Raw genomic sequence first — 15,339 nt, forward strand, 5'->3', positions numbered from 1 at the left:
TTCCTGCATCTTTCGGCGATTTGGGCGGGAATGGTCGTGACGAGGAGGGTAGAGATGGGTCTTTATTTGCGATCTGCTTCAGCGAAAGGCGATACGCGGTGTGAATTGCAGAGCTGGTTCAGCAGCAACTCGCACGCAAACTAGCTACATATACATATCATTCGGTCCGTTCCAGCTGGTGTAACAAGCATATCGCCGCTCACTGGCACTTTGTTGAACTCACCAACGTCGACCTCACCGATGCCGCCACTGCCTTCCACGTCTTCAACTTCGTCATCACCATCAGCATCCCCAGCGCTTGTGAAACCTGCCTTGAAGCATAGCCGTTGGCTGAATCTCTGTACACACATGCATACGCACTCGGCCGCCGCTACTGGCACTTCCACGACCGGCACACCTACCTGCACAACGCCAGGAACCGTGCATACTATCATCGCCGGTCAAAGAGGTCTCACATTCACTCCTTCGCGCTCACCATCAAGCAAGGCGGCACATCGTCCTTCCCGGCAGCAGGCACAACGTCAAGCAGACCGTAGACCGGCACATCTACCGGCGCAACGTCAGCAACCGTGCACACAATCATCGCCGGCCAAGGAGGTCTCACATCCACCCGGCCACGCTCACCATCAAGCAAGGCTGCTCTTGCCTGCTTGCTTAACTTTCCAGCTGACCCAGCCGACAACCACCAGCGCCGGGGAGTCCATAATGAAGGACTCCCTCACCCAAACAGGGTTCCAATGCAACTGGGCGGACCGGGCAAAGAGGGGTCTCGAGCCCCGTTTTGCGTATATATATGGGCGCACTGGCGAACTACGGCGGGTTCTCAATGGTGGATAGTCTGACGCGTCGTTGACACTCCGCTGGAAAGCTTCGTTGCCTAATCAATGATAGGGCTGATTCAGGGACGAAACAAGTTACCATGGTTGGGAATTGTACATAGGGGTCGTTCGAGGATGCCATTGTGCGGAGGTAATAGGGGTCACCATACGCCAACGGTACGCGGAGCGGCGGAGGAGATGCGCCGGGCCTGGTTAGTGGAGCCTTTCGAGTATGCACGACGGCAGCGGGGGATGATGGCACTCAAACGCTTCTTCACTGGGTTAACTATGTATTTAGCTGGCCGTGAACAAGAGATGGGAGATATGGTTGCTCACAAGCGGAAGAGGCTGCCAGCTCCATCTCGAAAGACGCCATGACACAAGGAATGCATACGAATGTTCCCGAAGGCATATTATATGTGCAGTAGATACAAATTTTGGCGGAGATGCTTCGACATATGCAACACGAGAGCAGCTGCTGTTATGTTACATAAAAGTAGAGGAAGACTAGACCTATATACAGATGTCCCGTCGTCGATCTGAGATCGCTTGGACCACACACACACCGGCCAATAGGAACTCTGACGTTTCAAAAAGTTACAGCTCCATACCGCTCTTCCCCCACTTCGCATTCTTTCCCATCCCTGCATTTCGAAGCCTCTGTCCACTCGAGCTATCTACACCTAACCTGCTCCATCCCACTGCCCACTCTTCCCCACAAGGCGTAATATGGTATCCCTATCCCCAATCGCTCGCCCCTGTCCTCCGTCCCCATCCCAGAATGGTATTCCGTTATCAAACGGCTACTCTTCTCTCTCCTCCACAGACGGCCGGGGCACGAGAGCATTCCGTCGTGGGCGTGGTAGCGGAATGGCAGGGATATGGCGGGAGAATTCGATAGGAAGGCAGTGGAAAGGTGTCCATGGTGGTGGTTGTTCGCCGTCGAGCTGTGGTGGGTATAATGGGGTGAAACTACCGGCGGCCGCGGAAGTGGCCGCAGATGTTACTGGAGGTGGTGGGGGACGGGGACGGAGGAAGGCGGGCATGATACTTTGAAATGAAGTTTGCGGATTGAGTAGGGTTAAACTCCTCGGCTTGATACGTCTAAGAATGATTGCAGCGGCTCGACTCCGCTTGAGTGATTAGCTGTCCGTTGCAGTCAAAGCCAAGCGTATATATGTATGTACGTATGTAGATCAGACCGCCTTGTTTCCCCTGCTTCAGTTGCGCACCACAATTCCGGCCGCTGCTCTGAGCCTCCGAAAGATATAAGCGAGACGATGCAGGAGCCGAAAGAGTAGGCTCACGAACCATAGCTGCCCAAGTCGAAATTTTGGCAGCAGAAGATGGCGCTGGGGTGACAATTCATTTCCCCTGGCCGTTCACTCACGTGATGTACATTAAACCGTTGCGTAAGCAAACGGAGTTTCTCGAGCGCGACCATTCTTTTGCTTCCAGAACAGTGAGATATGGTGGAAGTACACGACCATACCCTTGACCGCAGCAGTGACGCAATTGCCTACGAGTTGGCGTGTGGAGTGGCAAGTTTGGCTGGTTTGTCCGGGTTGTCTGTCTTCCTGCTCCATTGCGACAGCGGGATGGCGGAGTCGTGAACAAAGCACGATGAGAATCGGACAGGAAAGACGATAATGCCGTCGGAGCTACGTACTGTACATGGACTTTGGGAGCTAGGAGGGATACATCAGCATGTTCTAGTAGCAACCAGTGAGCTTCCATGCCTGATGTCATCGACGGCTGCGAAATGCCGGCGGAGGACGCGGGATACGATTATTTGTCCCCTTCGGTGTCTATAAGCCCCCTTCGTTTCTCTGGTTGTCTGGTTTGTCCCCATGGCTCGGTCGATCCAAACCTTCACCTTTTAGCTCTGACATTCAATCATAAAAACAGAAGCGTGGATCTTGGGGCCTCCTATTTTTCTGATGAAGGGAGCGGTCCGTGGACGTCCTTTGAAGGTCTGCACTCTAAAATGAGTCTAAAAGGGGTTCGGCCATCCCGAGACAAGCTCTTGGTCTCGTCCGTAATCACCTTTTCAAATGAAGATGCGCTTATGCAAGACAAGGTTCTCCCGGGAAAGTCAGCAGAAGATGACGATGACGTTCCTGGATGAGGGACAGCCAGGACGAGAAGAGGGCTATGCTTGTTTGGGTGCGCTGATCTGCGAGGGGTGGTGAAGCAAGGGTGCATTCGCATCGATCCCACCTGTAGCTTCTGTATGAACTTGTGGCGCGGTTCAAGGAGTATATAAAAGCAGAGTGGCAATATGTAGTCCTCCAACGCCACTCGTTACCTTGCCTGTAGGAATCTCCGACCTCTCTTGACCTGCCGTCGACCTCCGAGCGTTACATCACAAACCCAACAAATCCGACCGGTGCGAGGATTGACAGAAGTTTTTTCGTTGCAAAAAGGTAGCATATATGCCTTTGGTTTACGGATCTGCGGTGAATGGGATAGCAGCTTAACGACGGGAACAGCAAGCCCGAACGAGAGCGGGCGAGACAATACGAAGGAAGGCGGAGTTGCGAGGCCGTACGCGTCTGTCTGCGAGTCCTGGTCATTCAGCCGTTCAGCGGCGCCGCGTAACCCTCACAAACGTCTCCGCCTCACACTCCAGCAGTCGCCCTTCACACGCCTTCGCCCTCCGAACCCCCTTCAGGGCCCAACCCTGTTCAAAGCATCCCCTCAGCCTTGACTCTTTGTGAAAACGCTCATAGTTCAGCGGACGCCGATACCCAGGGGACCGACCCATCGCAGCGAAGGTGCGGATATACTGTACAGTTTATCAGTGGCGATTCACCCGCCATATCGCTGACGAACCTTGTCGCCGCTTGCAGGCTGCAGTCGTTCTTGTGAAAGGCGTAGGCTGTTGCAGGGAGAACAGCTCTGGAAACGAGGGAGGCCCATCTTTGGCCAAAGACTACACGCCGAAAACAGCAAAGTATACGGCCGACTAGCTGTTCCTGCTGGATCTTGTGCCCCGAACAATAGCACACATACCTATACCTAAGAATAGGCAACAAACGGCCAGACAAAGACGTCTCCTTGCGAACCTCGACCGCCCAACCTTACCTTCGAGGCCCGGCATAGAAACCGTAGTTGCAGGCGCAATATAGTGAAGGCGGCTTAGAGCCGCAAGTGCGGGACACTCAATCACCGACATCGTTACCCAGCAAGCCGCGTTGGGAGCGAAGGCAGTATAAAGCCAGCGTGCGAACCAGCCCGTCCCCACTTCCATTCGCCTCACTGCGGACCCATCGACCAATAAACCGACAGCAGTCAAGAGCCATCTGTATTCTACGACGCGCACTCTATTTCTATTATATACCTCGGTTGTCTCTTAACCATGTTGTACGTGGCGACCTCCGTACCTGCTGGTGGATTACCGCTGCGCGTTGTCATGAGCGAACAGGATTTGATGGTGAGTGATGCGGCGTGGTGTGATGTGTCGGTGCGGTTGGGATATGGATGAAAATGGGAGGAACGTGCGATTAAGGGAACGAGGAGACCGAATGATGCATTGCGACTGTGATGGGTGTTGAAGATCGCTAGGCATCAATTCCAGGAAAGTTTTCACTGATGTGTCCCCGTCTGGTCTTGTCTCCTCCTAGGCCGCAGAGTTGAAATGGCTCATGGAGACTCAAGCGCCGCCACTCATAACCGAGATCGTGTCCATCATCAACGTACGTGGCGCCCGCCGTATTGCATGCAAATTGGGGACGATCGGAGGTCTCACGTCATGCTATCTTTTGCTGTTCGCGTTGGCAGACCGGGCTGAGCTGTAGTCTTGGATCGCAGGAGCCAAGTGAGTTCAGAGACAATTGGCTGCCATCCTTCTACCGTTATTGCTCTTTCTGACCGAGTTTCTCTTGACGCAGCACCACCCTCGCAACCAGTCAATCCACCAGCAACATTAGCGATCACATCAGCAAAGTACGTCGATACCTCGCAAGCCGCGACACCCCTCCACAAATGTGTTACTAACATCCTCATCATCGTCTGTAGCAGTGACCTCGTGAAAGGATTTCTCACGATCGATGGGGCGTCGGTCATCAAAGGCGTAAGTGGCCTCATGCCACCCGAAGTCCGCCCAACGAACAAACGCTCATATCACCATTCCCATCTCTCTACAGGATCTCACCCTCAAACTCCCGCACTACAACCGCGGCAACGCCGTGAAAGTCACCATCAACCCCGCACGTCCCACCTTCCTCCGTCAAGTATCCTCCGCGCGCAACCACCTCATCGCATCGCTGGACATCATTCTGCAGCTCGCGGAAGTTCGGCATGTCAAGCGCGAGAAGCTGCATTCGGCACTGAGGCGTGTGAGCAAGCATATGAAGAGCGCAAAGGCTGGGCTGTGCCGTGTGGCTGACGCGGATATCTTTCCTGTTAGGGAAGGGGATGCGACGGTATGTTCCTGTGCCGTTTGCGTCCCGTGTGACCTGCTGCTGTGCCATGCTTATACATCGCACTTATCCTCTTGATTCCTCAGGCATTTGCACCAGATCTCCCCGAAGACCTCGTGGTAGACCTGCACGTGATGCAATCCAATGTGGTTGTCTCCATCTACGCGCTCAACTACCACCAGTCCGGCATACCACTTCAGATACAAAGCAAGATCCTTGGCAAGTTCAGGAACTTGAAGCTCGAGTACGTGTCCCGCATCGTCCTATTGCGTTTGGGTTCGTCATGGCCTTTGTCTGATCTTTTGCCTTATCCCTTATAGCACGTATAAAGGCAAACCAGTTGAGATTCTAGACACCGTCACCGTCGAATCAGCATCTCCACGCCTCGCTACCCTCATCCGCTCCATCGACACAGTCGAAGGTCTCTGCGATCAGCTGATACTCAAGCTCAACGTGTTCAGGAAGTCGGCTGCGGTGATGGCCAAATGAGTGCCGCCGATCTTTGCGTGGTTACATTTTTTTGGAACAGCCCTTTCATTGTATCTTGAGATCAAGCGCTGCAGAATCAGAACAGTCATGATTTGCGTACCACAATACATACATACATACATAGACCGTGATAACAAAATAACATATAGATGCAGCAGACCAGCCTCCTGGGAGACAGATAGAAACAGAACAGGGTATCTGCGCACCTCATAGAGTACAACGCGCTACAGTATACTACCTACGACGACACGACATCGGGGAGGGATACCCAGGATGTACGCGGAGGGAGGATGGGATCCAGCTATTTCATATAGGTAAAAAGGAGGCGGGTACGGGATGTGCATATACGCCGTGTGACTTCCAAAACTCTTCACGACGTCATATCTTGACACACATTTCCACGCGAAATATACACCCATCCCTTCCATCAAGTTGATGTACCTCCACTCCAGATGGCCTGACAGACTCCTCAGATCCCAATCCCACTCCAAAAGGGTACAAAGCCCGGCACATCGACCAGCACGCGGCGGCCGTCCGGCGTGCCATGCAGCAGGCGGCCAATATCTAGCGACGCCGGTTGTTGGTGACTGTTGTGATGGTTGTGGTGATGTGTCGTCGGCGGGGTCGGTGTGGATGGTGTGGATGGTGTAGTAGCAGATGTGTCATGTATGGTGGCAGGACGGGAAGTCGGTGTGGTGAACACGCCGTCCGGCGTAATAAGAGCGGGAGTGATGACTGGCGTAACCGGGGTTCCTCCATTACCATTCATCTGCGACGGCTGTGACGACGAGGATGTCGGCACCGCTTCGACACCACCGCTAATCTCACACCTGATAGCCGCCACGTCGCCACAGCCGACCATGTTGATGACACCAATGGACGCGCGGCACTTGTCGATGATTTCAAACACGGCGGTCGCGGTGATGTTTTGGCAGTAGGAGAGGTTGATGTGGCGAAGTTTTGTGGTCGGGTGGCGGACGAAGGTGGGAGTCAGGCTGGTGCACATGATTTGATGGGTAGTGCTCGACGCTGTTGGTTGCGATGATGGGGATGTTTCGTGTTGACGCAGGAAGGGAGGTGGTGGAAAGGAGGGCGGCGGCGGGAGGGGAAGAAGGGTAGTAGCTGCACTGGGCGAGCTTGGCGAAACGGCTCTCCGTACTGCACCGCTGAACTTGACCGTAGCAGGCTGCATGCCAGCATTCGATATAGACGCCGTCAGTCCACGGACGAGCCAGACGACACCGGCGTCACCCACACCATAGCATCCACTCAAATCGATCCACTCCAGCTCGGTGCACCACCGTCCAACCTCGCGGATGCAGAAATCTGTGACGGCCGAGTTCCAGCCCAGTCCTAAGCGTTTCAGCTTCCTGCACTCGGTCGCGATCTTGATCACACAGATCTCGCTGCGGCCACCGCCGGCCAGATTCAGGTTCAGAAGGGACTTTAGATGGTGTGCGCAGCGCTGCAGGGCAAAGTTCGAAACGCCCTTGCAAAAACCGAGGTCCAGGGTCGTGAGGTTCAACGATGGGAGGCTCACGAGACGAACGAGGAGCGGGGAAAGGCGGTGTGCGTACCGGTGAGGTTCAGAGAGCGTTTGACTGAGTGAAAGGTGCTGGATCAAGTCCGGGTATAAAGTGGTCGACGTCACCCGCGTTTCCAAATTGTCGGAGCCGCCTGCTTTCGGCTGCTCCAGCTGGCTGTGGGCCTTGTCGGCCGTCTCGGCGACGCACACAAGTTTCTCGAATCTGGCAGCGTCAAAGACGAGCGGACGCCGCCAGAGAACACAGGTAGCAAGACGGTTCCACCACCGGCACACCATTGCACATTCTCTGAGAGCTGCTACAGTCGATGCTGGCGACAGGAAGGCTGACGTGGAATCGCGCGACGTCGGATCAAAGTAACTGAAAATCTGGAAGAGGACCTCCGCTGGTAAGGTGCCTGCGAGAGATCGCTTTCGTCGCAGCTCTTCATGACCAGTGGTCTCAGAAGCTGTCCAACCGTCAACATCCATCCGTCCCTGATCCTTCACGTGTCTATACGATATGGAGACAGTGGAAGCATCTGCGTTCGCTGGCCCGTCGAGAACCTGCTCGACGTCGTCATCCACCAACATAGCCCCGTCCTCAATCCACATGGCATTCTGCGTAAGCTCATCGATGAGGTCGCCTACATCCATTTGATGATGTTCCTCGGTTTCGTAGGCATCATTAGCAATCACCTCCGCGGCAAGTGCTGATGCCAAGGGAACCTCTGCTTCCGTTTGCAGAGCAGTTTCCGACGGTAAGGAGACACAGTACAAGCCGGCATCAGGAGATCGTGTCATCCACGATGTCCTCTTCGAGGAAGTGGGTGGCCACACATGCTCCTGCGGTTGCCCGGGAACAAACATGCTCTGACGGTGCAGTGCATTCTGTTGCAGCGACTGGCTGGAGTTCATTCCCTTGTTCACGGAAGTCGTGTTCGAACTTCCAAAGGAGACGGATGAAGATTCGTGAGGGCTGTTGACGAACATGTGTGCGACATCAAAGACTCTCGCCTCGGCTGGATCTTCCACCATATCTGTATCGCACGTGTCCTGCGTAGATTCAAGGTCCAGCGCCGAATGAAGCTGTGATTGATGGTTATTCGGCTGAGAAGTTTGCGGGGCAGTGGTCCGAGCAAATGCCAAAGAATCTGTGTCCATGTTGACATCTTGTGACAGACACGATGAGGAATTCGAAGCCGAGAGCGATGCATGCGTCTGGGAAGTTTTGCCCTGCAAGGTGATCATATGGAAGATAGAAATTCAATATCGGGACAAATGATAAGAGTGATCGACTAGAACTCACCTCGACGAAGCTTCGTAACCGCGGTAAGCCCGTAGCCAGGGCTTGCAGAAGCGCCTGGGAGCGTGGGGCCGGCGAGGTAGATCGTGCGACTGGCCGTCCTTTTGCCGTTCGTAGGGGTGAAAAACCAGCGGACGCCGCCCGCGGCGCTAGCCCCATTGGAGTTGCAGAGTGCTTGTCGTGCTGGCTGCCAGCAGCCGTCCCATTCGCTTTCCCAGCCCCTGCTGTGAGACCCATGTCGATAGAAGGGTCAGTCCACGACGGTGCATCTCCGGCTGGCTGATCCGCGTGCTGGCCGAGGTCCATCACCTCGTTGTCAGATGCGCTTTCCAGTCCATCCATTATTCAGCTACTGGTTGTGAAGTTGTTGCAAAGCGCTAGGGCGTAAACGTTCGTCCGCTATACTGACAAGGTGACCCACTCCGCGAACCAAGCTATGGTAGGGAGGCACCTACAATACCGGTCCGGCAGGCTGATGGACCAACGTTTTCCCACGACCCTAAAGACCCTGATTCGACTGCACAGTATTGTCCGTGGGAAGCTGCGATGGAGTCCGGGCGGCGGCTTTCGTTTCTCCAAGCGGTTGCCTCTACGAGCGGGTGCAGGCGGGAGTGTGGGCCGCGAGACAACGAGGAGGTTGCACTTCAGAGGCCGCAAGCGATAAAGGACCGAGAAGGACTGCGAGGATAACGTCCCGTGGGCATGTATGTCCTGTTGGTTTTCACGGCGGACTGTTGTGCGCCTGCGTGAAACGGCTTGCAAGTGATTGCCCCTGTGAGCGCACAACCTCCTCCGTTCCATTCCTCCTATCGCTCTCCGCAATAATGCGTTTAAGGGGGCTTATCCAGACGTTTAAGTCACCACCGGCACAGCACAAATCATCACCCGCGCAGCGCAACTTTCGCGTTTCCATGGGACGAACCCGCGGAGGCACTCGTTATAATACGTAATTAACAATTAGAGTATGTGTGTTTAAGGGGAGCGTGGATAGCAAACACGGGTATAATTATAATACACGTAGCGTCGTTAGCAACTACCTATAATTAATATCACGACGCGTTCCTGTCAGGGGGAAAACGATACTAAAAACGACAACGCGGAGGACATCCTGTCAAATGTCCCAAATGCGGACGCGCCCATCCCGCTTCATTCCCGTCCCTCGCGCCCAATTGGGCAATCGCTCAGAAAATTCAAATTTGCCCCGCTCTTCACCACAGCCCTGCTGAGCTATCTCCAAATCACCCGACTCTCGTCTTGACATGCACTGTAGAACCACATTTGGCTTAGGAAAGGTTTTGAACGCATTGTTCAAGACTCAAACCCCGTGTCTGCTGCATTTGGGACATTTTCGACGATGTTTCGAGCCAAGCAATCCATACCTTGCCATTCGAACCCTTATAGATACGCAGGTTTGCGAACATGAACGGTATGCAGATCGACAATCGTTTTTCGAGACTCAAGCGGGTCCCGTCTACTCTCAACTTCGCTTGCGCGACCCGTTCCAAGCTAATCTGAATGAGCTGCCTGGTCACTGGAAAGTGAGGACCACGGCAAGTCAGGCGCGCCGGACGTTTGTTCCTGTGCATCCTGGAATGCCTCAGTATGACACTAAATCCTGCTCATTCAGGCTCTGTTCAGGATGGGAGAACACTTTACTCGTATACGCAAGTTTGGCAACTGCAATGAGCTTCAAGCGACTGGGTACAAGAACTTGACATGCTGTCAGTTTCGTGCGCGAGCTTCAGGAAATTCTAACGATCACGTGGTTTCTTCTGGCGGTTGGCGAAGCTATAAAAGCCCGGCGGTGTTTTTTTCAATCCTCGACATTCCTTGTGCAATTCTGCTTTTCCGACCCCGCCTTCTTCACAGCGCCAGCACAGAATGTGGATCCGCAGCCATGCCGGTCACCCTATTTCAGGGACGGTCCCCATTCTCTGTTTGTCTGTGATTTGTCTGTGAGAGTCGCATCCTCATTCCCAAGCAAGTGAAATCATACACAGACTTAAAATCATATCCGCGAAAGTGATGAGCTCAAGAGATTAAAAAATCATAGGAAGAGCCGTCTGATCCTCGTGATCGATAGCATTCTCTCTGATACCTGCGGATGTGTATTTCTGTGTGCCTGTATGTGCCGAAGGGGGCACCATTGTCCTCGAGCTCCAGCAGTTACGTATGATTTGAGGCCCCAATGTTGTCATACTCCGCTGAGGGGGTAGTTTCCTGTCGGACGCTTTGCGGTGTTATGAACTAGCAGGCGGTATGATATTTGGCAAAGTCGGCGTAGATTTCAAGACAGGACGGTACGGCGTAGATTTCAAGACAGGAGCTGTACATAGATGTAGACACCACTGTGAGCATTCACAAATCCTATGGCAAGAGTTGAAGGTGATGGAGGGTGATCCTTTGGGGTCATGCGAGCGAGGAGCATGGGCGGTCGTTTATTATGATGTGTATTATGCATACATGTGAATGTGACAACAAACCCAACCTACGTCTAAGGGAGTCTGGCTATATATATACGCCTCAAAGAATCCGCTTACGGGTGGCACACCATGGCAAATCACTTCGGCAACCTCTCATCATCCCAGTTCACAAACAAGCCATTCAACTCCCTCGGCGCGCTCAGCGCCAGCCTCGCCACGGCGCTCCCAGGCGTCTCCGGCTTCAACAGCTCGCCTCTCTCAAAAAGCCCTACAAACCGCTGCCGACCCTCCTCACCCATCGCCTCCTTGGCATCCTCACTCCTAATGCGCGCCTGCATCGCCGTGTCAACCACACCCGGTCGGATGGCGATGGATGTCAGCAGCGGCTCTTCAACAGCGACGGACGCAACGAGCATGTTGGAAGCGGATTTGGCTGCGCTGTAGGCGGACCAGCCGGATGTGGGGCGGACGGCGGCGCCGGAGGAGATGAGGATGAACCTGCTGGATGTCCCGGATAGGGAAGACGAGGAGGCGGCGGTGCGGAGGTGCGGGATGGCTTCCTGGAGTAGCCGGACGCAGGAGAAGAGGTTGATGTCGAAGCAGCGAACCCAGTCGGTGATGGGGGCGTCCACGATGCGGGCGAGGGGGTCTAAGATGCCTGTGGTCGCGAAAAATGAACGGATGTTGCTTTAGTTGGATGTAGCATTCGGTGAAGTCGAGAGTAGGCCAACAGTTGTTGTTTGTCTGAGAGTATCCTGCAGCTATCCTTATATTGGCAGCTCAAAGATTTCCACGTGGTACCACTCGGCCCAGGCTCCGCCTGGAAACCTATCATGAAGCAAACATACCACCTCCTCATTACCCATCCACACCCCCGCCGCCTCGAAAACCAAACTCACCAGCATTATGCACAAGCGCATCCAACCTCCCAAACGCCGAGATCGCTTCCCCGACAATCATCCCCGCCGCGCGCTCATCGGTCACGTCCACCGCAACATAGCGTAGAGCGTCCGGGTACGTTTTTACCAACTCCGCTAGGGATGGCGAGGAGGAGGGTTCGGTGGTGGAGCTAGTTTCAGCGGAGTTGGTGGACAGAGGAGTGCGTGCGGTTGCGATAACGCGGGCGTTGTGCTGCAGGAGGGCGTGGACGATGGCGAGACCGATGCCGCGGGAGGCACCGGTGACGATCACGACTGCGGACGTAGTGGAAGGAGGTGTCATGATGGCTTCGTGGTTGTGTTGGAGATTGAGCTGGGGACCAGGAGGTCGAAGCAAGCTTCGTTATTACGTCCGTTTTCTGGCGACAAGACGCCGAGTGCCATTTGCCGAGTTCTCATGTTCTTAAGCGGTTTTTGGTTACAGTACCAACGACGCGGTCTCGGACCTTTGTGTCATTCTTCGCAAATTGACAGGAACCCGTCACTGGTCGACTTACTGCTTGGGGTGAAGTCAACATACTTCTTGTACATATTTCTGTAGACTCCTCGTACAAGAAAACCTCAGTCGCATCGCAGCTACCAGCGCAGCTACCAACATCCAATCCGTCCGCACGGAGCAACTCTCGGGTCTGTGAGGAAATGACCTTGCAAAAGCGAGCGTTCAGTGAAGCGGGACGGGCGACAAGCAAATCCTTAGCTATGACGGTAGAATCGACGAGGTAATCATATCGGGTGCCTACGGTGTAGCTAATAAGGCGTATAACCCGGACAGAATCATTTCCGGTCAAGCGCTTGCATGAACTCCGACAGCCACGTTTATCTACGACGCGAAACATCATATGCAAATGTAGGTTTCGCAATGACAGGTGCTGATATCCCTTTTCGAACTGCTAAAACTCTCCTAACCCGACATTTCTCCGAGTCGTGGTGTGTGAGTCGAGTGATCGTTTATAAAAAGCTATATATTATACAACATATATACATAGAGTTAGGCCCCAATCGCAACTGAAGATAGATGGCCACCAGAGAAGCCGTGTATATACAGTAGCCAGAAGATATGCGACGTACGCAGAGTCCCGGCCGCTACGACCTCCCATCAAAAGAGGGTAGTCTTCGGCTCAAGCAATCGTGGCAATATCTTTGATGTCCCGATACATTTCGCCGCGGTATCTCCCAACATACTCGGGTATCTTCACCCGAATCCATACTGCCGTCGATACGCACCACACCACTAACCACACAGCCGAAAGCCACAGCACCCGGGCGCTCTCGCAACACCATTTCAATGTCTTTGCAGCCGACCAGTCCGGATCTTTCAAAAGCGTCTCCAGAAACCTCCCAGCGTCCACACTCCACTTATCAAACGTGTGATAAAATCCGTTCGCCACAGTCAGCATCGCCGCCATGCAGCACATATAGACCACGCACTTCCTGAAGATGACCGTCGAGTAGCGTGCAATGAGCGCGTCTGGGTTGTTAATCCACGCAAGCAGCATCGATCCAAAAGACGCGTAGACGATAATGTGTGTCAGGTAAAGCCCGAAAGAGACTTTGCCAAGAAACTTCACCGGGCGGGTCTCAAAGACACGCTGGAGCGAAGGCGTGAGTTCGAAGAGGAGGATGAAGGCGCAGGCCGCGTAGAAGTACGCTATGTCCCATTCCCACCACTCAGGCAAGCCGCGGCCGATGCCAAGGCGGCCATCGCCGTGGTAGTCAAAGGCCCAGCTCGCTGTCCATCTGGCGATGCGTTCCGAATATGGCGATTTTATCCATGTGCCGAACGCGGCGATCGCGAGAAAGAGGCGGACGGGCCAGATGAGTAAGGCGTGGGATCTCAGTCGAGCCAGGTAGCCTGAATGAGCCAGGTCGGCGATGAAGAGGCCCGCCGCGAAATTAGCAGCCCATGTTTCGGTCCAGAAGAACCAGAATGTGAGGATGGCGTGCAGAAGGAATCGGTGGTGTGGGTAGGCTTGAGTAATCAGGGCAAGAGCAAAGACGAGGAAGGAGCCTTGTAGCTCGGTGCCTATCGTCCACACCGGCGAATTGGGCCAAATCCCGGACTGACCTCCCGGAAGGAACTTAGTAAGATGGGCAACATTGTTTTAGTCAAATGGAGTGCGATTCGACTAAATATGCTGAATTGAATGGGTACTCACGCAAGAGATCGAATTCAAGACCGACTTCCAGAACCCAGGTCTCGCATGCTTGGCAAGGCGTGCTACTTCCTCCCATGTCCCCATTCGCTCCGCAGCTAGGTCGGCGTATCCATACCCGTTGAAGCTATCGACAACCCAGTTGAGCCACAACGAACCTATAACCGGAATGATCATTCTAGCAGGACGGCGCAGGAACGCACTCGCCAACCTGTCCGTCGCAGGCTTTTTCATGTAACCGATGCCGAGGACGCGACCCGAGAGGACGAAAAAGAAGGACACCGCAAAATTCCCCTCCACCAGGCATCGCGCCAGCCCGTTCCACAGAGGCGACCACTTGTCAACCGTGGGAACGTAATCGAGTTGGTAGGAGAGCAGATGCGCGTTGACCACTATCCAGGCGGCGACACCCCGTGCACCGTCGAGGTATTCTAGCTTGGAGGCCGGTGGCCGAACGGACGTGGGAACTGTGCTTTCTTGATACGACTGCGACTTGACATCCCGCAGTTTGTCCTCCGACGCGTAAGAATGGGATTTTGGCAGTGACTCTCCGCCGTCCTTGCCGGTGGTTACGTGTGGTTTTCGGAAATGCACCCGTTGACAGGCATAGATGTCTTCCTGGTTGTAGTGCTCGTCCGCGACTGTAGTCGACCCACTGGCGTCGCTGGAGGTTAGACTCTCAAATATTGTGTTGGCCGGGGAGGGCGAGGCTGAGCGGCCATCCGATGCTGTGGAGGTCGTCGGTGGCGAAGGACGACTCCAGCCGGCGCTGTCGTTGGGGCTGGGAGGTTGCATGTCTGGCAATCACCCACCGGGAAAATGGGTAGAAGATAGACCAGAACGATGAGTGGATAGTTCCCTCGCCGAGAACAGAGAGGTTAGTTGGAACGGACAGAACAAGGACTTGATTCTCGAGCGACGGATGGACCAGAAAACAGCCAGGCAGCACGGTCCGTCGCCATTGCGGGACAAGGAGCCCTCCGAGGGAGAATACTACGCAGGGGCCCCCCTCCCTGTTCGCGCGTCAGTTGAGTGCAAACGCGTGAATTTGGCGGCGCGGCAGTCGCTAACTTATTCCAGGGGTCCAGCTTTATTTCCACTGACTGGTCTACAGTACCCAGATGGGTACGTATGATATTAACGATGTTTGAGCTTGGGCGCCACTACCGCTTTTTACGGCCAACAACAAAAAGTCATTCTCGGAGAAGGGCTCTGAATGGACAGGTGGGCTCTGCGATAAGAGGGCATTGTACTCGACCCGGAGGT

General features: G+C 54.3%; 5 protein-coding genes across 5 annotated transcripts; 2 read left to right on the top strand and 3 right to left on the bottom strand.

Moving 5' to 3' along the window:
• The first annotated feature begins 140 nt into the window (after nucleotides 1-140).
• On the top strand, nucleotides 141-1,372 carry EV422DRAFT_407435 (uncharacterized protein). The gene is made up of 4 exons (XM_053066996.1): nucleotides 141-486; nucleotides 636-829; nucleotides 903-1,030; nucleotides 1,117-1,372. Exons 1-4 carry the CDS (start codon nucleotides 241-243, stop codon nucleotides 1,194-1,196), a joined length of 648 nt encoding a protein of 215 aa, XP_052926932.1. The 5' UTR covers nucleotides 141-240; the 3' UTR covers nucleotides 1,197-1,372.
• Nucleotides 1,373-4,170: 2,798 nt separating this feature from the next.
• Nucleotides 4,171-5,966, top strand: EV422DRAFT_407647 (RAVE subunit 2/Rogdi). The gene is made up of 8 exons (XM_053066998.1): nucleotides 4,171-4,254; nucleotides 4,452-4,516; nucleotides 4,602-4,638; nucleotides 4,712-4,766; nucleotides 4,839-4,893; nucleotides 4,967-5,245; nucleotides 5,329-5,486; nucleotides 5,563-5,966. The coding sequence occupies exons 2-8, from the start codon at nucleotides 4,466-4,468 to the stop codon at nucleotides 5,729-5,731; spliced, it is 804 nt and encodes a 267-aa protein (XP_052926933.1). The 5' UTR covers nucleotides 4,171-4,254; nucleotides 4,452-4,465; the 3' UTR covers nucleotides 5,732-5,966.
• A 60-nt stretch (nucleotides 5,967-6,026) lies between these two features.
• On the bottom strand, nucleotides 6,027-9,052 carry EV422DRAFT_407696 (uncharacterized protein). Its single transcript, XM_053066999.1, has 2 exons — nucleotides 8,563-9,052; nucleotides 6,027-8,489 (listed from the first exon to the last, which is right to left on the bottom strand). Exons 1-2 carry the CDS (start codon nucleotides 8,899-8,901, stop codon nucleotides 6,201-6,203), a joined length of 2,628 nt encoding a protein of 875 aa, XP_052926934.1. The 5' UTR covers nucleotides 8,902-9,052; the 3' UTR covers nucleotides 6,027-6,200.
• Nucleotides 9,053-10,986: 1,934 nt separating this feature from the next.
• EV422DRAFT_524787 (uncharacterized protein) lies at nucleotides 10,987-12,243 on the bottom strand. The gene is made up of 2 exons (XM_053070002.1): nucleotides 11,882-12,243; nucleotides 10,987-11,640 (listed from the first exon to the last, which is right to left on the bottom strand). Exons 1-2 carry the CDS (start codon nucleotides 12,201-12,203, stop codon nucleotides 11,120-11,122), a joined length of 843 nt encoding a protein of 280 aa, XP_052926935.1. The 5' UTR covers nucleotides 12,204-12,243; the 3' UTR covers nucleotides 10,987-11,119.
• Nucleotides 12,244-12,729: 486 nt separating this feature from the next.
• Nucleotides 12,730-15,124, bottom strand: EV422DRAFT_524790 (acyltransferase family-domain-containing protein). Its single transcript, XM_053070003.1, has 2 exons — nucleotides 14,077-15,124; nucleotides 12,730-13,998 (listed from the first exon to the last, which is right to left on the bottom strand). Exons 1-2 carry the CDS (start codon nucleotides 14,866-14,868, stop codon nucleotides 13,039-13,041), a joined length of 1,752 nt encoding a protein of 583 aa, XP_052926936.1. The 5' UTR covers nucleotides 14,869-15,124; the 3' UTR covers nucleotides 12,730-13,038.
• Between the last annotated feature and the right edge of the window lie 215 nt (nucleotides 15,125-15,339).

This window comes from Fimicolochytrium jonesii (genome assembly GCF_025526975.1).
Source record: "Fimicolochytrium jonesii strain JEL569 chromosome Unknown EV422scaffold_7, whole genome shotgun sequence".
In the NCBI taxonomy this organism is placed as follows: Eukaryota; Fungi; Chytridiomycota; class Chytridiomycetes; order Spizellomycetales; family Powellomycetaceae; genus Fimicolochytrium; species Fimicolochytrium jonesii.